Genomic DNA, 24,481 nt, shown 5'->3' on the forward strand with positions numbered 1-24,481 from the left:
AATAAAGTGAACTTGTGAACAGAAGATGTTTCCTACTTATAGGTACAATTTCTTTTTTCTGAGGTTTGGGTTTCCCTTCTTTCAAGCGCTACAAGCTTTTCAGGGGAATCCAGAACATGGGACATCTTCACCCTCAGTGAATAGTGTTTAGGGAGCACTTGTATGCTACCTTGAGTTGAATTTTACTTGTCCATGTTTGTGCAAAAAGAAAGCTTGACTTTAAAAGTCCACGGACAGCCTGGGGAAAGTGGGAGGACAGTTTTACCAATATTCTGATAAATCTGCCATCTTCCATAAGGACAGCACTATTTCAGTAAGAGGACACATGCATGAAGCAAAGATAAAACAAAACCACACTGCAAACCAGCTGCTTCTTTGTGTCGTGTTTTTCTGCTTCAGTTATCGTTCCTATCACAGCTGTGACTGTCTTTCCTGACCGCACATCCAGTGTATTAATTCTTCCATTGTGCCCGACTGGGTTTTACTGGGATGTTGCAACAGGTTTCACTAAGTTCACGTCATATGGTTTTGCGACACCCTACCCACACAGGATTATATTACAAGACTAAATGTGCCGAATCCAAAGCTCTTCTTATTGAATGCTTATCAGGTGTATCTTATGAATAAACAGGATCTCCCACTTTTATATCCTTATGAAATGTGACCTTCTTGGTAATACCAACTGCCACACAAGTTGGTGTGCAGCCACCAAAGGTGGCCACAATATATGGTAGGCAAAGGCTGTCACCCTTTCATGTTGTGAGATAATTAAAAGAAGCATGTCCCAACACGATGAACTGGAAGCACGGGTCTTTCCACAGCTGGCTGACTCACAGAACTGTCACTGCATGGCTCTTCTGGCACCTCAGTGTCATGTACAGAAATCTTCCTGTAGCACTCTGAAAGCCAGAAAAGGGGCTGGAGTCTGAAGAGCAGCTGGACTTACGCACAAATGCTATTCTGTAGTGCGTACAGTCTGCGCTCAATGCAAAGTTTGCCTTCAAGGAAAGTGAAAGAAAACATACCGTTAGCAGGTAATATGACGGACACAATAAACTATATGGTTTTGTCATAAAAAATTAACTTGTTTCATAGCTACCACCCATATGTAAAGTGAATAATGTAAACATGTACACTGTGAACATTCAATGATTAAATGGGAAAATACTGGTTGCACTCTGATATATATCTAGTAACTCGTACTCAAATATTTGCTGCTGTCAGGTACGGATGCAGTCTGAGCAGATGCCTTCTTTAGCCTGCTGTCTCTGTACCTGAGTTTCAGAATAATGAGTGTGAGCTACGTCAATCATTTTTGTCTGTCAAAGAAATAGAATGCTTGACTTAAGGAGGGAGAATCCTGTGCGTGCATCATATAATTGACACAAAGTGACCAAGCTGATCAACTGAAGCTGCAGGGCAACATGCATAAACTGAATATGTTCTAAAACGTTTCAGTCATATAAACCAAAATACTTAACATACAATAGCAGCATTGTTACTATACTCAGAGAAGATACACTTGAAATAGAGCAAGCCTCTTGTGAGACGTACACAAATACTATGTTGCTAAGTAGTGAATTCCTATTGGCTCCCATCATTGTTTGTTTTGGGATAGTGAGCTCATCATAACACAGGCCAGCCAGTTCATCCTAGACCCCTCAGTTGATCAATCTTACTGGACAACACAAGTTCTGACAGAATGTTCTCTGCTTGAGAACTGGATGGGAGTAAATATCTTTATTGGCATAACTTAAAATATCCAAAATAGTTTGCTGTAACTATTTTTATCCATAGTAAGTGTAATAATAGTTCTTACACTTGGTGATGTTGTCTACGTCAGCTTGCTCAGTCATGTAATTTAGCAATCCATCCATAAGAAGCAGAGCTTTATGGTATCGATGAATACAGTCCTCTCGGTGGTGAAACATCTCATCCAAGGCTGCTGACTGCACCTATGGATACACAAGTAAAAAATATATTTCTTGTTTGTAACAGTAATAAACAATTAATACTGGTACTGTGCGTAAGGAAATGGACATGGCTGTCTTGGTCCAAATGAAAACCAAGTCTTTAGTTGGAGGTGATAACGTTTGTTACAAATACATTGAAAATAGAGTCATGTTAGCTTTCATGATCTCATATGTCTCCTCTCCACATACTTTACTAAGTTGGCCCAATAAAAGGTACCACCTTCAACGTTTTTTATTTATAGAAGCTGCAAAAGAATATATTTGTATTTGCCCGGAGAAATATACTTTGAGATGTGTTCATGATAGGCTGAGCTGCTCTAAAATACAAGAGTAAGTTCTGTCCCTCAAGGACACCTTATATTAGTTCCTATTTGACACTCATACAAAACAGTAGCAAGGTTAGCTTTGCACATTGGTGGGAGTTTTCTCTGCACTCTGAGGTGAAGATTGACCACTGAAGATCAGGTAAATTATAATACAAAGATATAGATTTTAAAGATCCTGTGGTATCTTTGGGTCTCACCATCTGGACAGCATAGCTAAAGATCAGTCTCTCTGCAGTGATGCTGTTGATTCGATCCATCAGCTTTTGCTTGTCAGCAAAGAACTTCTGGAGCTGTAAGTTCAGGCAGTGGCATGAAGACACGCTGGATTTGTACAGCTCATTTAGCTTCTTCACAACTAAGGAAAGAACAAATGTTCATGCAACACAGTTAATAACTGTTACATGCCTTATTACAGGTTTTAACATAGTAATAAAGGTTGGAAAAAAAGAAGATGAAAACCGCTGTTTTCATAAGTTTCAAATCCAGAACACATTTTCTCAAAAATACCTATATTACTGAAAAAATAGGAATTAATGTGGTGAAGAAAATATTTACTTTAGAATACTAGTTGATAATGTTTTAATTGTAGGAGTAAATCAATATTTTCCCCTCACGGTAAAGCTTTATAAGTCTGATTTGATATTGGAGACTTCCTCAACCCAAGACAGGTTAGAGAACAGCAGTGAATCCAAATATTGTTGAAATTTTCCATATTTTCTAAAAAAAAATTCTACCTCTTTGTAGTTCTGTTCTTTAGACAATACAATAATATATAGAATATTCAACTCTTAAAATATGCAAAACTTGAAACAAATCCCCCCAAAAGTATTTGAAACTCCAAGCCATGTTCATACAAACTAGAACATGAAATCATTACGTAAGGGGCTTCTGTCCTGATTTTGTGCTTAAACATTACTTCCAGTCAATCTCTCACCCTGTTTTACTGTGGAGGAGAGGCACAATTTGCCTGACTTGACTTGCTCCATGGCAGTCTGTAAACCAGAGGAAAGAAGTTCTGCCGCCTTGAGGTAGAGTACCAGCTGTTCTGCGTAACTGGAGAGGCAAAACATACATGCTTTAAGATTTATATAAAATATATAGAGAGAAATGCATGAAAGGGAGTGGCTCATAGAGAAAGACTGAGACAGATGCCCTGCTCACGACGAGACTGTCCCTCAGTTGGGCTCAGCTGGTCTGGCATAGGTTTTAGTGGGTGCACAACCAGGAGTGGTTCAATTGTGCAAGCTCACCTCCATTCTCGGCTCAGCAGACTGATTTGATCAGCAACAACACTCTCTTGCATCTGGTATTCTGAAGTCACTGAAGCATTTACATCCACTGAGCTCCCTTTGAGAATTGCAATCTCGATGACAGACTGGGCGAAGGCCAGCGTGAACCTCAGGCTGCGCAGCGTGTCGGTGTGCTCCTGCTGCAGATATAGAACAAAATATAAATGTTACAGACAACATCCATCAGGACAAAAAAAAATGCGGTATGGATTACCCAGTTTGGATAAATGTCAAAGGGTAGACAGGACATAACTATTAGTGAATAACATTAAAAAAAAACAACAACAGGTGAGAAGGGCCCTACTAAAATTAGCTTACAATCTATCAATGACACTCAATCATGAAATCAAACGATTAAACTATTAAACACAAAAACAAGGATCAGTTTAATTGATCAAGCTGGTTTTCCCCATCATCGTATAGCTTCACTGCTACCTGAGCTTTAAATTGGCTAATTCAATCTCACAGAATATCAGTAAACCAAAAGGAAGTTTCCACAGCCCAGCAAAAAAACAATAAAAACACAGAAAAGCCGTACGACTATGTAAAGCACATTTAAGTTAAGAGGCTAAGAGCAGAACTGGAACAGGAATTGTTTAACCCCTTAAGGACAATGGGCGGTCCCTAAACCCATTGAAAACAATGCATTTTGAGCCTGTACATGTACGGGCTTTGTCATTAAGGGGTTAATAAAGCAAAACAAATAATTATGTAAAATTGTCCGACTGTAAATAAATAGTATGCAGATTTCTTAACCAATAGCCATAAAATGTATTGCCTATCAAATTCTAACACTTTGTGTATAGCAATACAAAGAAGCCATAGATCCAAGTTCTGCCAGAAGTCTAAGTTCTGTAGAACATGTCCATTGTGTTAGTATAGTCACATTCTTATACATATCTGATCTGTTTTTTACACTACATCAAGACATGATAGTAAGGCAATAGCAGCAACTTGCATGAACCAGACTGGCTTATAAATTTGACTGATAACCAGTTTCATTAAAACCTCAAATTGAACGTTTTTAAGCCTCACCTCCATCAGAGTCTCTTCGGGTAACTCTGGAACTTCAAACACCACCACTCCTTCAACATTGGTAGCTTGGTCAGGGAAGGCACACCTGAGACTTGATGGAGCTTCAAAAGCTTCCCCACCAGCTCCAACCATAAGATGTCTACCAGTGAATGAACATACCGGACTCTGGGAGCTGGACGATCCCACTGCAGGAGGAGAAAAAAAACATTGGGAAGGGAGAAAGGTTTGTAAGACACGGCAAGAAAGGTCTATGCATCAGGAAGTCACACAATATAATTTATTTTCACATATACAACATCATAAATACAAAGAACAGAAATTACAGAATGAAGGGCAAACGTACTGTTAATAAAAGGCTTAATAAAAAAGTCACCTGAAAACAGCAGTGTCCGTGTGGTTTGGTGCGGTGTTGAGCCATCAGGAGGAGAACCAACCGTGAAGACCACTGGAGATGGGCTGATAGAGACCCCAGCTTGTGTCCCACAATGCAGAGTACCGCCAAAACCAATTAAGGGAGCTACAAGGATTAATGACATACTTAATTCATCAGGGTCATCTGATCCAAACAGCTTCACATTGTGACCAGACTGTGTGATATTATGTAAGTAATCGGCACTAATATCCAGGGACACAGCCTTGACTCTAATATCCAGGGACACAGCCTTGACTCCCCCCTGTCAGCAGAAGCCAGCATCGCTGGCTTTCTGCTGTCTGATCTCCTGTAACAGACTCTGGCGTGAATGCCTGAAAACTGTTACAGTTTTAAATGCCCGATCAGGTATTCCCTTCTGGGTCACATCACTGCTGATGTCATCCAGAAGGTCTGAATGCTGCATAAAACTATTATATATTGCCCCTCTAGATCTGTATTTACTTTAAATATGGAAAGGTCAAGATGACAGTGGAACAGGATAAACACCCCCTACCCCTATTTGGGCTCGATATTCCCACTACCTTCTGCACCCACACCCTTTGAAGTTTACTATGTTGCCCGAATCTGACCAAATCTCTTGGAGCCCCAAATGGGCCCAAAATGACCCTAAGTGATGAAGAACTTTAGTTGTTCTTACAGGATTAGAAATACCCTTCACATTCCTCAAATCATTCCATTTTCATCTCTTGGGAGAGTAACCTGGGACCCAAGAAGGAGGACATAAAGTCAGTGGTTGGTGGTGTAAGAGTTTGTATGCCTGTGCTGATGCCAAAGAATATAACAAAGCCACCAACTCTCCCAGCAAGGAGGCGATAGCTCGGTTCCTGCGTACTAGTGCCACTGATGAGAAGAGATGACTAATTTCCAGTGCAGCTTTTATCAAACTAATTTTGAAGGAGAAAGCAATAAGGACTATTCATTGTTTACCCCGCAGAGCATTAGGACATTGAGGATCCTGTAAATGGAGGGAAAGGCACACTATTGTAAAATACAAAAAACAAACTTTTATTGAATATATTCGTATTGGGTAATACAAATTGAAAGTATTAATTAAACTTCACACAGAGCATGCTTGATTACTCTATGTTAAATAAATGCAATACAAGTTATATTTTAAAGGTAGATTCAATAAAAGATGTTTAAATTCTGCATTAGTGAGACCTTTCCTGCCACTTATAGGATGTGATCCTCAATGTCCTGCAGAGTAAATCAACTGAAGATATACCCTCATAGAACGTAATTTACTATAATTAAAAGTAAACATTATTAAAGGAAACATTATTTACTTTTAATTTTTTATATATAAAATAAGAGTTTGTGTGTATTTTATGGCGAGGATACTGTAGATCTGTCATCTACTGTTTGATTTACTTGCTCTGATGCATATTTGTGTATATGAACATATGTAGCAATTTCCTGGCTACAAAAAATCATGTGACAGTAAAGAAACTTGTCTTTCATACAAGAGAGCAGGTAGTCATGCAATATTTTGGATGTTAGGTTGTGTGTGCTTTATTGTTGAGTTAAGTTGCATTACAGTGCAAGCTTTATTGATGATCTGTATTACACTAGAGTGCAAGCTTAATTGGCAAAATGAATTGTGAGCAGTGTGAGCCTTACTGGTGAAATGAATTGCATTACAGTGTGAGCTTTATTGGTGAATTCCATTACAGTGTTTCTAGTAGTGAGACACTAGAGGGTGTGGTGCTGCAGTTTTGTAATTGTACTGGGTGCAGCATAAAGGGAAACATGTTAAATAAACACCCTTTGTTTCTGTTATTCTCTGCCTGTGGTTACAATAATTACACTGGTGTAATCAACTAGCAAGCATGTCTCCTTCACACGTCTTGACTAAGGCTAAGCTAGAGCCTACCCTTACAGGATGCGGCCAGGACTGCCCACTAGCAATGGGCGTTCCTGCTGATGTCACTGGGCGTTCCCAAGTGGGGCGTACTAGGACACTGGTCCCATTACCCCGAGGATTCAAGTGTTGGAGAGTTCCCAGGTATGGACATAAGATAAGGCCAGGGACTAAGGAAATTATTCAGAGGTTGAGCAGACTAGATGGGCCAAATGCTTCTTATCTGCCGACCCTTTCGATGCCTCTATGTTTCTTGCCAACGTCTGGTAAAATGCATACCCAAATGTAATGAATCTACTTACACAGGCCATCAGTAGCATAGCAAAATGATACTGGAGACAAATATATGATTATTCGGTAGGGCTGCCTCATTTACAGTCTCATGTGAGAGCTCAAGGTGGTCTAAGAAGACCCCCACACACACACATGCAAGTGCAGAAAGCACTACCATTGATTTCAGTGGGAAATAATAGTGTTCATACAACTCACAGGGTTCATCAAAATTTACACCACAATTACTAAGCTCAGCAATCAGAGATAGGCACTCACTGAAGAACTCAAGTGTTTATAGACTTGTGTTGTCAACACAGGCACTCACACAACTTACATGTCTATATGATCCTTTTGCAGTATCAAGTACATGTTTTCGTATTCATAGACAACTCGCAGAGCACACACAAATGACAACATGGGCAAGAACTCACACAACAACACAATTCATAACACCCACAGATATAACTTACAATACTTTCACAATTCACGAACATTCCCACAACACATAACGATCAGGACATGTAAGAACACAATTCTGGAAGGGATCAGGTAAGCAGGTCAGGTAGGAGCCCAGTTGCAGGGTATACCAGAGGCTCAGTTTGTACCCCACAATGCATCCTTTATAGAAGGAAGGTACAGACAGTCAAAATGAAACACAAAGCAGGCTGGATCTTAATATGAGATGGTCTGTACTGAAGAAGCTAGCAAGACAGGGAAGCACAGACACTACCAAACAAGTCACAGGCACAAAGGCAGATGTACAGCGCGATAGCCCCTAGTCGGGCACAAGATAGTACGCTGTAGCTGGACTGGAGGGACTCGCTCTCTGAAACATGGCTGGAAGTCCTCAGGCAGAGTACTGGAAACACGGCATGGAGCCCTCAGGCAGAGCAGACGTAGTCAGGCAGGCCGGGTCAGAACCAGAAGGACGGTATTAATGCCAAATCGCAATCCAGGAGGAGAGTCAGAGCAAGCTGGGTCAACACGGTCACTGGAAGAGCTAAACCAGGAACCACAGAACAAAGTCGGAAGGAAGCCAGGTCACAACGGGCTAATCCAAATACTGCTAGCAGTAGAACAGGGCCAGATAAGCTGTAATGCAAAGGCCCAGAATGGAGGAATAAGCAGGTATTTAAGGGGAGGGCTGCAGGTGAGCAGATGCAGCTGGTCAAGGCCGTTAGCAAACACAGTACTGCGATCTTACAGGTGACTTCTTGAGGCTGCAACGGACAAGACATCTATTAAATAAATACAGAGTCCGGGCTGACGGGGGAACCCTGACTGATTATTTCCGTGGGCTAAGACCTTCCTTCTTGCGTATGATAACTGCCTTTTCCAGCTTACAAGACTTCACTTGCAATCCTGGTACCTTGCAATATCTCTCGGCATTCGTGCTGGTGAACAGACGGTATGCTCACTTGAAAGTGAGCTCTACACAATGTAGTGAGCACTTATATTGCCACTATATTTTTAACAAGTTACAGTATATGTATTGTTATATTTTTTATGGATATGAATATTCTACTAAATAAATCAACCATATATACGGAATATAATTATATTTTGGTTTTTTACACATTTTACACATAACGTGTAAAAACACGTGTATTTTTCCTTGTTTAGACAAACATATGTACCAATTTAACATGAATTAAATAAAAAATGACCTGCATTTTGCACTGTGACCACTGGATGTCCCCAAATCTCAACCCACTGTACTCAGTAGACTCCCTAAAACAAGGTATAAGAGGGAACACTTTAGTAATATGATCAGACCATTCACCTGTTGGCCAGACATTCTTCTTCAGGATTTTCTGCTAGGGAGCAAAATGTATTGTTCCATCAGCTATGACAAATCACCCAGATCCTGAAACAGCCCCAGACCATCAGACTACCACCACAGTATTTTACTCTTGGTGCGATGTTCTTATTGCGGCATGATGTGTTAATTTTATGCCAGATGTAACAGGACCCCCAACAGATGTAACAGGTCTTCCCAACAATTGTCACTTTTGACTCATCAGTCCACAGTATAGTATTCCAAAAGTCTTGGGGGTCATCAAGATGTCTTTGGCAAACATAAGACGAGCCTTTGTGTTCATTTTGGTCAGCAGTGGTTTTTGCCTTGGTATTCTCCGATAGACGCCATTTTTGCAGTCTCCTTCTTTTTGTGGAATTGTGAACACCGACTTTTACTGAGGCAAGTGAAGCCTGCAGTTCTTTACATGTTAGTTTGGCTTCTTTTGTGACCTCCTGGACGGCCCCTCCTGGGAAGGTTCACCACTCTTCCGTGTTTTTTTCCGAGGACCAGATAAATCAAGTATCCTTGAATGTAAATTCTCTAAATTGTGATTGAATCTCTGATCCAGATTAATTAGACTTTTGTGGCACTAGAATGCCACATAAATCAGCTATATTCACTGCACTTTACAGGGTTACTTCGCTAATGCTGGAGGATTTTATGGACTGCAGGCATGTTGCTGCTTGAACTCCCCAACTTCACTGACTATGATGATGGATCAGCCCTGACAAGCTTCTCTTGCACAAAATGTTGAAAGAGCTTTTTTTCTTTTCTTTTCCAGAAAACTGATTTATTTATCCACCCAAGCTCTATAAGTGTAGTTTACTTGGATTGAACCTTTAAAGTGCATAGTAAATCTGTGGATTAAACCTGCCTCTCTCTCTCTTTAGTGGATAAACCATTGAGTTTCCCCAAGATCATACAAGTTGAACGAAACTCTAATATTGTTCAGTGAAGTCTACACCAACTCTACTGGGCTACTTTACTCAAGATCCTTCAGAAGCATTGTGAAGTTTAATGTTAATTCTATGGAAAGGTGCTGGATTTCAAAGACTATCACAGTTCTTCTTGAAGCTTATTTGATCTTAAGGATACAAAAGTAGCAAATGTTATTCCTTGCGATTTTTCTGGTAGAGATCAGTCCCTCTGGATCTATATGGCCTAGTTTTAGTTACCTAAGAGCTCTTTTAATTTACCAAAATTTATATAAAGCTTCCATATAGGAGATTAAAGTTTAACCATTTGAGCAGTGTGTTTGCACATGCAAAATATCAATTAGATCTATGCATACATTTAGCCCCCCTACACCCCATGTTCAGGTAATCCCTACTTTTGGGCTGTCCTTTCATAGAGACAGACTTTGGTTCCTAACAGACTTGAAATAAGTGACGAGTGGACAGGACTGCTTTAACGTGACTGCTGTGCTGCATCTGAGAATTTTAGAGTGAGATTCTTCTGTGTGAGAATTGGTGAGCCTCAGTCTGTCATTTCTCACAGTGTCTAAGACTCTCTAGAGTTTTGATTTAATTAAGATCATTAATTAAGATCATTGAACCAGTCCACTATTATCCTTAGTCTTGATCCTATAACTCTAAGCTAATTTTGACCCTCTTTCTTCCATCAATTGGTCTCAAATTCCCTATTGAACTTCTTGTTTCCATGGTAAGCAGACAAACGAAGATGTCGGCCGAATTTTGTTGAATATGGACAAATTTCTTTGAATCCTAAGAAAATTTTTCCCACAAAAATGAACCGATAAGAGATCAATGAAATGACAGAACCGCCTCCTTCTATCTGCCTATATAGCTATACAGCTCAGCACCTTGTTTTTGCTTTTAGAAACTTCGTCTTCCTACCTTTGCATTTTCACAAACCATGACTGCAGAGTTCCTCTTCACTGGTCTCCCCGCTCCTAGAGTTAAATGTCCTTACGACTGACCAACAGAGTCGCTCATAAGGACCTTTAACTCTTGGAGTGGGGAGACTCAGGCCAAGATCCCCCACCAGGAGTTAACGGGAGCAGAAATCCGTAGGTTCGCCGCCAGGAGTTAAACTGGTTGATGCCAGAGGAGGCCCCTGCAGGCGACCAATAGAGTCGCTTGCACGGCCCTTTAACTCCTGACGGGGAACTTGGCCTGTCTCCCCACTCCAAGAGTTAAAGGTCTTTCCGCTCCCATTATCTACGCAGCTTCGCAGGGGTTAATGGGAGCAGAAATCCATAGGTTCGCTGTCAGGAGTTAAAGAGCCGTGCGGGCGACTCTATTGGTCGCCTGCAGGGGCCTTCTCTGGCATCAACCAATTTAACTCCTGGCGGCGAATCTACGGATTTCTGCTCCCGTTAACCCCTGCAATCCTGCGTGGATAAGGTAGGCTAGATGGGGAAGGGACCAGGGAGATAAGTAAACGAAGACGAACACGAAGATTCTTCTTGTTGTGTGTCTTCGTCTTTGTATTGCTGTCGCCATGTTTGGCATTTGGGCTGAACAACGAAAACGCACCCTGGTGTTGCTGCAATGTCGACATTGAGGCATCTAGCAACACCCAATTTGTTTTTTAAATGTAGGGGCCCGTATGATCGCTCCTAGGAGCGGTTGTAGTCACCATAATGAAAGGCTATATGCCTTTCAATTATGGCAGTGTCTGGCGGGTGAAACAAAAGTACTTAGGAGGCGGTTAATAATGTGCCTTTATAAAAAGTCAGGGGCCCCGTTAGATTGCTCCTAGGAGCATTTCAAACTGCCAACTAATGCCTCTAACAATATGGCGTTACCAAGTGTATGGAGAGGCGTGTGTATGGACAGGTGTGTCTAAAGGCTGTGTGTAAGGGTCCTGGGAGGGAGGCTAACATTAGCCTTTTTTTTTATTAAAAAAACATCTTTGCTGTTGTTGACTACTCCTCCAATGATACTCAGTCAGCATTATGGTAGACACCTGCCTGGCTGAGAGTCATAGGAATTGTAGTTCACAACTAGCATCTGCAGCTTTGTATTATACACAGGGACCGGCTCGCCAGTATATGTAAAGGAATAGCTGGCAGTCTTTAGTATTAACTATTCCTCATCTCCAAATTGTCCTTAAAATTTGGGTTCTGACGCGTATGTATAACACAAATACAATGTAAAATTAAAAAAAGAAACCAGCTATAAGCGGCAGCAGCAGCAGCAGCATTATCTTCAGCAATGTCTTTATTATGATGATGAAACAGCAATGTCTTATTATGTCATAGTACTGACTTTCTGTTAGAGTGTCTCTGAAATAATTTCCTGCACACAGACACGCCGGGAGCCCAACATATACACAGCTCTCTGTAACACACATACACTATTCATCTTCCAGAGAAAACACAGAGCGCTGACTCTTTGTAACAGTCTCAGTTATAATCTACACCTTATGTGCAGGGAGTCCAACATATATGTAGATCTGTCTGATCTTCAGGTAAAACACATTAGAACACATTTTAGGATTCATCTTACACACCGCTTAAAACATACAAACACTGCTTAACATTATACTCCATGACAGTTAAGGACAGCGATGGAGACTGATAAGGTACAGGTCGCAGCAGTTGGAGGCGGTTGAAAGTTACTTTAGCCAGTGTGAGCAGAATTTGCAGGGGTAGATGGAGTGATGATATGAGGATAATAATGAAAATGTTTAATAAAAAAACTCATAGGTATATCTTTAGACAAAGTGAGGTCTCTTAAATATATAGAATACATGTATTAGAATAAAAACATGGAAATGTCATATGAAGTTTTGGTAACGTGACAGGAATCCTATATCCATGTGTAATGTTATGTCCATAATTAATGCTATCTCTATGTGTAATGCTGTGTCCATGTTTAATGCTATGCGCATGTTTAATGCCATCTTCATGTTTAAAGCCATATCCATGTTTAATGCTATGTACAAGTTTAATGCTATCTCCATGTGTAATGCTATGTCCATGTTTAATGCAATCTCCATGTTTAATGCAATCTCCATGTTTAATGCTATATCCATGTTTAATGCTATATCCATGTTCAATGTTATCTCTATGTTTAATGCTACCTCCATGTTTAATAGTATGTCCATCAGTAGTGCTATGTCCATGTTTATTGCTATTCACATTTTTAATGCAATCTCCATGTTTAATGCAATCTCCATGAGTAGTGCTATATCCATATTTAATGCTATCTCCATGTGTAATGCTGTGTCCATGTTTAATGCAATATCCATGTTTAATGTTATCTCTATGTGTAATGCTATATCCATGTTTAATGTTATCTCTATGTGTAATGCTATGTCCATATTTAATGCTATAGACATGTGTAGTGATATGTCCATGTTAAATACTATACCTATGTTTAATGGTATTTCCACTTGTAATGCTATCTCTATGTTTAAAGCTCTCTCCGTGTTTAATGTTATGTCCAAGAGTAGTGCTATGACCATTTTTAATGCTATTTCCATGTTTAAAGCTATGTCCATGTTTAATGCCATATCTATGTGTAATGCTATGTCCATGTTTAATGCTCTGTCCATGCGTAATGGTATCTCCATGTGTAGTGCTTTGTCCATGTTTAATGTTATCTCTATGTTTAATGCTATGTCCATATTTAATGCTATATCCATGTGTAATGTTATATCCTTGTTTAATGCTATATTCATGTGTAATGCTATGTCCATTTTTAATGATATATCCATATTTAATGCCATCTCCATGAGTGGTGCTATGACCATGTTTAATGCTATGCCCATGATTAATGTTATGTTCATGTTTAATGTAATCTCTATGTGTAATGCTATGTCCATGTGTAACGCTTTATCCATTTTTAATGCTATATCCTGGCTTAATGCTATCTCAATGTGTAATGGTATCAGGGCCGGCCCAAGACATAATGCCGCCTGGGGCGAAGTTTAAAATGCTGCCCCCCCACTATCTACCCTCTCCCTCCCTCCCTATTATCTACCCTTCCTCTCCCTCCCTATTATCTACCCTTCGTCTCCCTCCCTATTTATGTTTAATGCTATATCCATGTTTAATGCTATGTCAATGTTTAATGCTATGCCCATAGTTAATGTTATCTCCGTGTGTAATGCTATGTCCATATTTAATGCTATATTCATGTTTTATGCTATCTCCATGTTTAATGCTATATCCATGTTTAATGTTATCTCCATGTTTAATGCTATATCCATGTGTAATACTATGTCCATGTTTAATGTTATCTCTATGTGTAATGCTATCTCCATGTTTAATGCTATCTCTATGTGTAATACTATGTCCATGTTTAATGTTATCTCTATGTGTAATGCTATGTCCATGTTTATTGCTATGTCCATGTTTAATGTTACCCTATGTGTAATGTTATCTCCATGTTTAATGCTATGTCCATGTTTAATACTATCTCTGTGTAATGCTATATCCATGTTTAATGTTATCTCCATGTGTAATGCCATCTCCATGTTGAATTCGATGTCCATGTTTAATACTATCTTCATGTTTAATGATAGATCCATGTTTAATGCTATCTCCATGAGTAGTGCTATGTCCATGTTTAATGCCATGTCCATGTTTAATGCCATATCCATGTGTAATGATATATCAATATTTAATGATGTGTCCATGTTTAATGCTATGTCCATGTGTGATGAAATCTCTATGTTTAATGTTAACACTATGTTTATTGCTGTCTATGTTTAATGATATTTCCACTTGTAATGCTATGTCCATGTTTAATGCTATGCCCATGTTTAATGCCATATCTTTTTGTATTGCTATATCCATGTTTAATGTTATCTTTATGTGTAATGCTATGTCCATATTTAATGCTATATCTATGTTAAATGTTATTTCCACTTTTAATGCTATGTTCATGTTTAATGTTATCTCCACGAGTAATGGTATGTCCATGTTTAATGTTCTGTCCAAGAGTAGTGCTATGACCATATTTAATGCTATATCTATGTGTAATGCTATGTCCATGTTTAATGCTTTCTCTATGTGTAATGCTATGTCCATGTTTAATGCTTTCTCTATGTGTAATGCTATGTCCATGTTTAATCCTGTGTCCAAGCGTATTGGTATCTCAATGTGTAGTGCTATGTCCATGTTTAATGCTTTCTCTATGTTTAATGATGTATCCACGTGTAATGCTATGTCCATGTTTAATGCTATCTTCATGTTTAATGCGATGTCCATATTGAATGGCATCTCCATGAGTAGTGCTATGACCATGTTTAATGCTTTGCCCATGATTAATGTTATGTTCATGTTTAATGTTATGTCTATGTGTAATGCTTTGCCCATGATTAATGTTATGTTCATGTTTAATGTTATCTCTATGTGTAATGCTATGTCCATGTTTAATGCTATGTCCGTGTTTAATGCTATCTCAATGTGTAATGCTATCACAGAGTGCTGACTCTGTCTCAGCTTTAATCTTCAACACATGTATGTGCAGGGAATCCAACATACATGTAGCTCTCTCTATCACATGTATTACTGATCTTTTGGGCAAAACACATTAGAACACATTTTAGGATTCATCTTACACACCGCCCAAAACATACAAACACTGCTTAACATTATACTCCATGACAGGGGTTAAGGACAGCGATGGAGACTGATAAGGTACAGGTCTCAGCAGTTTAAGGCGGTTGAAAGTTACTTTAGCCAGTGTGAGCAGAATTTGGAGGGGTAGATGGAGTGATGGTGTGAGGATAATAATGAAAATGTAAAAAAAAAAACTTATACGGATATCTTTCGACAAACAAAGTGAGGTCTCCTAAATATATAGAATACATGTATTAAATTAAAAACATGGAAATGCCATATGATGTTATGGTAACGTGACAGGAATCCTATATCCATGTGAAATGTTATGTCCATTTTTAATGCTGTATCTGCCTGGTAAGAAATAAATATTGGGGATTTCTTCATACTATATGGCCATATCTAAGGCTAGTTAGACAGCACTCGCCCACCTCGATGTACTACAAGGCCGCACGGTGAGCATCATCCTCTCTCCGCTAATACGTTGTAACACAAACCCGATAATAAACACACAACGTCCGGGAATTCATAAAACTATTTATTACACACAAACACACATTACAATATTGAATAATGTTTTAACTATTTATGTGCCTTGTGGAAAATTACTTCATGGGTATCCAGCAGGCTGATCTCCAGCAACTCTCATGATGCTCATCCAGGATGACCTGATGATGTCTCCATAAATAGGACGGATGAAGGACGGAAAACTACCTGCTGCCCCCCAGTGATGTATTTACATTCAGTGCTGACTTAGGCCTAAGTGGGATAGTGTTTCCTGCCACCCCTTCCCCTTCTGGGCACCAGGGTATGACATCATATCCTGGTGCCCCACTTTTAACAGAATCCAGGAAACTATGGAGGCCTGTGCCTAGGCCATAACCCGTCGGTGTGCCCCCCTCTGCTTTGTATTATATATAGGGACCGGCTTGCTGGTATATGTAAAGGAATAGCTGGCAGTCTATAGTATTAACTATTCCTCATCTCCAAATTGTCCTTAAAACTTGGGTTCTGACGCGTATGTATAACACAAATACAATGTAAAGTTAAAAAAAGAAACCGATTATAAGCGGCAGCAGCAGCAGCAGCATTATCTTCAGCAATGTCTTTATTATGATGATGAAACAGCAATGTCTTATTATGTCATAGTACTGACTTTCTGTTAGAGTGTCTCTGTAATAATTTCCTGCACACAGACACGACGGGAGCCCAACATATACACAGCTCGCTGTAACACACATACACTATTCATCTTCCAGAGAAAACACAGAGCGCTGACTCTTTGTAACAGTCTCAGTTATAATCTACACATGTATGTGCAGGGAGTCCAACATATATGTAGATCTCTCTAACACATGTATTACTGATCTTTCGGGTAAAACACATTTTAACATTCATCTTACACACCGCTTAAAACATTATACTCCATGACAGTGGTTAAGGACAGCGATGGAGACTGATAAGGTACAGGTCGCAGCAGTTTAAGGCGGTTGAAAGTTACTTTAGCCAGTGTGAGCAGAATTTGGAGGGGTAGATGGAGTGGTGGTGTGAGGATAATAATGGAAATGTTCTAAAAAAAAACTCATACGTACCAAACAAAGTGAGGTCTCCTAAATATATAGAATACATGTATTTGAATAATATATATATATATATATATATATATATATATATATATATATATATATATATATATATATATATATATCCAATGCTAATACTATGTCCATGTTTAATGCTATCTCTTTGCAATGCTTTATCCATGTTTAATGCTATATCCATGTGTAATGTGATCTCCATGTTTAATTCGATGTCCATGTTTAATGCTATATCCATGTGTAATGCGATCTCCATGTTTAATTCGATGTCCATGTTTAATGCTATCTTCATGTTTCATGATATATCCATGTTTGATGCTATCTCCATGAGTAGTGCTATGTCCATGTTTAATGCCATGTCCATGTTTAATGCCATATCCATGTGTAATGATATCTCCATGTTTAATGCAATATCCACATTTAATGCTATATCCATGTTTAATGCCATCTCCATGTGTAATGCTATGTCCATGTTTAATGCTATATCTACGTGTAATGCTATGTCTATGTTTAATGTTACCTCTATGTGTAATGCTATGTCCATGTTTAATGCTATGTCCATGTTTAACGTTAACACTATGTTTAATGCTATGTCTATGTTTAATGCTATATCCATGTGTAATGCCTTGTCCATGTTTAATGCCATGTCCATGTTTAACGCTATGTCCATATTTAATGTTATGCCCATGTTTAATGCTATCTTCATGTGTAATGCTATATCCATGTTTAATGTTATGTCTATGTGTAATGTTATGTCCATGTTTAATGTTATGTCCATGAGTAGTGCTATGTCCTTTTTAATGCTATATCCATGTTTAATCCTATGTCCATGTTTAATGTTATGTTTATGTTTAATGCTATCTCCATGTTTAATGCTATGTTTATGTTACATCCTATCTCTATGTGTAATGCTGTGTCCATGATTAATGCTATGTCCATGTTTAATGTTATCTCTTAGTGTAATGTTATGTCCATTTTAATGCTATGTCCATGTTTACTGCATATCTATGTGTAGTACTATCTCCATGTGTAATGCTATGTTCATGTTTAATGCTATATCCATGTTTAATGCTATATCCATGTTTAATGCTGTGTCAATGTTTAATGCTATGCTATGTCCATATTTAATGCTATATTCATGTTTAATGCTATCTCCACGTTAAATGCTATCTCCATGTTTAATGATATCTCCATGTATAATGCTATATGCATGTCTAATGCTATATGCATGTTTAATGTTATCTCCATATTTAGTGCTATATCCATGTTTAATGCTCTCTCCATGTTTAATGTTATGTTCATGAGTAGTGCTATGTCCTTGTTTAATGCTCTTTGTTTAATGTTATGTTTATGTTTAATGCTATCTCTATGTGTAATGCTATATCCATGTTTAATGTTATCTCTATGTGTAATGCTATGTCCATGTTTAATGCTATCTCTATGTGTAATGCTATGTCCATGTTTAATGCTATATCCATGAGGAGTGTTATAACTGTGTTTAAAGCTATATCCATGTTAAATGTCATATCCATGTGTAATCCTATCTCTATGTGTAATGCTATGTCCATATTTAATGCTATGTCCATGTTCAATGCTATATCCATGTTTAATGACATGTCCATGTTTAATGCTATCTCAATGTGTAATGCTATCTCCATGTTTAATGTTATGTTTATGTTTAATGCTATCTCTATGTGTAATGCTATATCCATGTGTATTGCTATATCCATGTGTAGTGCTATGACCATGTCTAATGCTATATCCATTTTTACTGCCTTATATATGTGTAATGCTATGTTCATGTTTAATGCTATATCCATGTTTAATGCTATGTCAATGTTTAATACTAGGTCCATGTTTAATGCTCTCTCCATGTTTAATATTATGTTAATGTTTAATGCTATATCCGTGTTTAATGATATGTCCATGTTTTATGCCATATATATTTGTAATGCTATGTCCATGTTTAATGCTATGTCCATGTTTAATGTTATCTCTATGTGTGATGCTGTCGGTTTAATTCTATTTTCTATATGTAATGCTATGTCCATGTTTAATGTTATCTCTATGTGTATTGCTATGTCCATGTTTAATGCTATGTCCATGATTAATGTTATCTCTATGTGTGATGCTGTCGGTTTAATTCTATTTTCTATATGTAATGCTATGTCCATGTTTAATGTTATCTCTATGTGTATTGCTATCTCCATGTTTAATGCTATATCTATGTTTAATGCCATGTCCATGTTTAATGTTATCTCAATGTGTAATGCTATGTCCATTTTTCATACTATATCCATGTTTAATGCTATCTCCATGTTTAATGCAATATCCATGTTTAATGCTATATCTATGTTTAATGCTATCTACATGTTTAATCTTATCTCCATGAGTAGTGCTATGGACATGTGTAATGTTCTCTCCATGTTAAATGCTATGTCCATGAGGAGAGCTATGTTCATGTTTAATGCTATATCCTTGATTAATACTATGTCCATCTTTAATGCCATATCTATGTGTAATGCTATATCCATATTTAATGCTATATCCATGTTTAATGTTGTCTCTATGTGAAATGCCAAATCCATGTTTAATGCTATCCCCATGTTTATTGCTATATCAATTTTTAATTCACTATATATGTTTAATGCTATCTCCATATGTACATGTTTCATGCTATATCCATGTTAAATCTCCATGAGTAGTGCTATGACCATGTCTGATGCTATATCCATTTTTACTGCCATATCTATGTGTAATGCTATGTTCATGTTTAATGCTATCTCCATGTTTAATGCAATATCCATGTTTAATGCTATATCCATGTTTAATGCTATCTACATGTTTAATCTTATCTCCATGAGTAGTGCTATGGACATGTGTAATATTCTCTCCATGTTAAATGTTATGTCCATGAGGAGTGCTATCTTCATGTTTAATGCTATATCCTTGATTAATAATATGTCCATCTTTAATGCCATATCTATGTGTAATGCTATATCCATATTTAATGCCATGTCCATGTTTAATGTTGTCTCTATGTTAAATGCCAAATCCATGTTTAATGCTATCCCCATGTTTATTGCTATATCAATTTTTAATTCACTATCAGGGCCGGACTGGGACTGAAAAGCAGCCCTGGAAAAATTTGGAGACCAGCCCCATATAGTTTATCTCACGGTCGCGCTCTTTAACCACACGCAACCCTTATACACACCCGAGTCACACTATTTGCCATTCTTTTTATCTCATTATTTGTATTAAAATGCCAGAAAGCAAAAGTGTTAAAAGGCCCTAATAAATTAAATACATTACACATAATGGGATCAAAACATTTGCTACAGCGAACATTTTAGATGAAAAAGTTCAGTGGAACAAAACAGTGATCACATTATTCTTCACGATATTCTGGTAAGAAACTTTTGTTTCTTCATTAATTCATGTAGACTGTTTTTTTCATATTTAATATAAGCTATGATTGAGACATGTTTGTTTTTTTCCCTTTTATTTGCCAACCATCCCCCGAGTTATGCACATCTGCCCCCAGGCTTGCCACTCTGCCCCCTGATATGCCTTCTAACCCCCTATATGCCACTCTGCCTCCAGAAATTCCTTATACCCCCTATATGCCACTCTGTCCCATGATATGCCTTTTAACCCCCTGTATGCCACTCTGCCATATAGGGGTCAAAAGGCATATCATGGGACAGAGCGGCATATAGGGGGGTATAAGGCATTCCTGGAGGCAGAGTGGCATAAAGGGGGTTAAAAGACATATCATGGGGCACTCTGCCTCCAGAAAAGCCTTATGCCCTCCTATATGCCACTCTGCCTCCCCGATATGCTTTATACCCTCCTATATGCCACTCTGCCCCATGATATGCCTTTTAATCCCCTATATGCCACTCTGCCTCCCTGATATGCCTCAATCCTCCTATATGCCCCTCTGCCCCGTGATATGCCTTTTAACCCCCCTTTTGCCACTATACCTCCAGATATGCCTTTTGACCTCCTCTATGTCACTCTGCATCCAGAAATGCATTATACCCCTCTATGCCACTCTGTCTCATGATATGCCATCTAACCTCCTATATGCCACTCTGCCATATAGGGGTTAAAAGGCATATCATGGGACTGAATGGCATATAGGGGGGTATAAGGCATTTCTGGAGGCAGAGTGGCATAAAGGGGGTTAAAAGGCATATCATGGGGCACTCTGCCTCCAGAAAAGCCTTATGCCCCCCTATATGCCACTCTGTCCCATGATATGCCTTTTAACCCCCATATGCCACTCTGCCTCCCTGATATGCCTCAACCCTCCTATATGCCCCTCTGCCCCGTGATATGCCTTTAACCCCCTTTTTGCCACTATACCTCCAGATATGCCTTTTGACCTCCTATATGTCACTCTGCATCCATAAATGCCTTATACCCCTATATGCCACTCTGTCCCATGATATGCCTTTTAACCCCCTATATGGCAGTGGCATATAGGGGGTTAGAAGGCATACCATGGGACAGAGTGGCATATATGGGTATAAGGCATTTCTGGAGGCAGAGTGGCATAAAGGGGGTTAAAAGGCATATCATGGGGCACTCTGCCTCCAAAAAAGCCTTATGTTCCCCGATATGCCACTCTGTCCCATCATATGCCTTTTAATCCCCTATATGTCACTCTGCATCCAGAAATGCCTTATACCCATATATATGCCACTCTGGCATATAGGGGGTTAAAAGGCATGTCATGGGACAGAGTGGCATATAGGGGGGTAAAAGGCATTTCTGGAGGCAGAGTGGCATATAGGGGGACACACTTACATACACACATGCTGATTTTTTTTGTTTTTAACACATACAAAAAAATATTATACATTTTGTACAAAAAAATACATTACTTTACTCACCTTCTACTTCTCTTGACTTCCGTGCTCTGGTAGCCGCACACTGTTCTCTTCTCTCTCCTGACAGGATGTCGCTGACACGACATCCGGTGCTGCAGCGAGGGGGCGGAGCTTTCACCCTTCACGCTGCTCCCATCACTCTGCGGCATCAGATTGCTGGGAATGTAATCTAAACGGCCGGTGCGTGCTGATGCCCCCGGCCGGAGCTACTTTAACACTTTTTTTTAATTTATATGGTAAGCTGGATCGGCTCGCCATATAAAGTAAAAAAAAGTATTAAAGCAGAGGCGGCCGGCGGCATCAGCACGCACCGGCCGTTCAGATTACATTCCCAGCAATCTGATGCCGCAGAGTGATGGGAGCAGCGTGAGGGGTGAAAGGTCAGTGCGAGGGGGCGGAGCTTTCACCCCTCACGCTGCTTCCATCACTAGGCGGCCATCGCACACGGCTGCTGGGTGCCGATGCGGCCGGCCGGCGACACTGTAATACATTTTTAAAATTTAATATGGCAAGCCGGACCAGCTTGCCATATTAAATTAAGAAAAAAGTATTATAGTAGTGCTGGCCGGCCGCATCAGCCCGCCCCTGGTCCCAGCCCACGGACCTGCCGGCCCACCGGGAAATTTCCCGGTATCCCGGTGGGCCAGTCCGGCCCTGTTCACTATATATGTTTAATGCTATCTCCATATGTACATGTTTCATGCTATATCCATGTTAAATCTCCATGAGTAGTGCTATGACTATGTCTAATGCTATATCCATTTTTACTGCCATATCTATGTGTAATGCTATGTTCATGTTTAATGCTATATCCATGTTTAATGCTATGTCAATGTTTAATACTAGGTCCATATTTAATGTTATCTCCATGTGTAATGCTATGTCCATATTTAATATTATATTCATGTTTAATGGTATCTCCATGTGTAATGCTATATCCATTGTTAATGCTATCTCCATGTTTAATGTTATCTTCATGAGTAGTGATATGTCCTTGTTTAATGCTCTCTCCATGTTTAATATTATGTCCATGTTTAATGCTATACCCGTGTTTAATGATATGTCCATGTTTTATGCCATATATATTTGTAATGCTATGTCCATGTTTAATGTTATCTCTATGTGTAATGCTATGTCCATGTTTAATGTTATCTCTATGTGTGATGCTATGTCGGTTTAATTCTATTTCTATATGTAATGCTATGTCCATGTTTAATGTTATCTCTATGTGTATTGCTATCTCCATGTTTAATGCTATATCTATATTTAATGCCATGTCCATGTTTAATGTTATCTCAATGTGTAATGCTATGTCCATGTTTCATACTATATCCATGTTTAATGCAATATCCATGTTTAATGCTATATCCATGTTTAATGCTATCTATATGTTTAATCTTATCTCCATGACTAGTGCTATGTCCATGTGTAATGTTCTCTCCATGTTAAATGTTATGTCCATGAGGAGTGCTATGTTCATGTTTAATGCTATATCCTTGTTTAATGCTATGTCCATCTTTAATGCTATATCCATGTTTAATGCTATATCCATATTTAATGCTATATCCATGTTTAATGTTGTCTCTATGTGAAATGCCATGCTATATCGATTTTTAATTCAATATATATGTTTAATGCTATCTCCATATGTCCATGTTTCATGCTATATCCATGTTAAATGCTGTCTCCATAATTAGTGATATGTCCATGTTTAATGCTATATCCACGTTTAATTCTATCTCCATGTTTAATTCTATATTCATGTTTAATGCTATGTCCATGCTTTATGCTATCTCCATGTGTAATGCTATGTCCTTGTTTAATGCTATGTCCATGTTTAATGTTATCTATTTGTGTAATGCTATGTCCATTTTTAATGTTATATCCTTGTGTAGTGCTATGTCCATGTTTAATACAATGTCCATGTTTAGTGCTATATACATGTTAAATGCTATATCCATGTTTAATGCCATATCCATGTTTAATGCTGTGTCAATGTTTAATGCTATGTCCATATTTAATGCTATATTCATGTTTAATGCTATCTCCACGTTAAATGCTATCTCCATGTTTTATAATATCTCCATGTATAATGCTATATGCATGTCTAATGCTATATGCATGTTTAATGTTATCTCCATATTTAGTGCTATATCCATGTTTAATGCTCTCTCCATGTTTAATGTTATGTTCAGGAGTAGTGCTATGTCCTTGTTTAATGTTATATTCATGTTTAATCCTATGTCTATCTTTAATGCCCTATCCATGTGTGATGCTATCTCCATGTCTAATGCTATTGATGCTATCTCCATGTCTAATGCCTTGTTTAATGTTATGTTTATGTTTAATGCTATCTCTATGTGTAATGCTTTGTCCATGTTTTATGCTATATCCAATGCTAATGCTATTTCCATGTTTAATGCTATCTCCATGGGGAGTGTTATGACTGTTTT

At 38.6% G+C, this 24,481-nt stretch overlaps 1 protein-coding gene across 1 annotated transcript in view; it reads right to left on the reverse strand.

The window, feature by feature from the left end:
* Nucleotides 1-916: 916 nt before the first annotated feature.
* Nucleotides 917-24,481, reverse strand: part of LOC128471868 (serine/threonine-protein kinase ULK1-like) — a 40,210-nt gene continuing 16,645 nt past the window's right edge. The window contains exons 2-8 of the mRNA XM_053453892.1: nt 4,997-5,140; nt 4,624-4,808; nt 3,550-3,728; nt 3,234-3,352; nt 2,497-2,654; nt 1,820-1,955; nt 917-998 (exon numbers count right to left, since the gene is read on the reverse strand). Coding sequence (XP_053309867.1) covers nt 943-998; nt 1,820-1,955; nt 2,497-2,654; nt 3,234-3,352; nt 3,550-3,728; nt 4,624-4,808; nt 4,997-5,140 — 977 coding nt within the window. The 3' untranslated portion in view covers nt 917-942. The remainder of the gene's footprint in view (nt 999-1,819; nt 1,956-2,496; nt 2,655-3,233; nt 3,353-3,549; nt 3,729-4,623; nt 4,809-4,996; nt 5,141-24,481) is intronic.

This window comes from Spea bombifrons, chromosome 1, assembly GCF_027358695.1.
Source record: "Spea bombifrons isolate aSpeBom1 chromosome 1, aSpeBom1.2.pri, whole genome shotgun sequence".
Taxonomy (NCBI): domain Eukaryota; kingdom Metazoa; phylum Chordata; class Amphibia; order Anura; family Pelobatidae; genus Spea; species Spea bombifrons.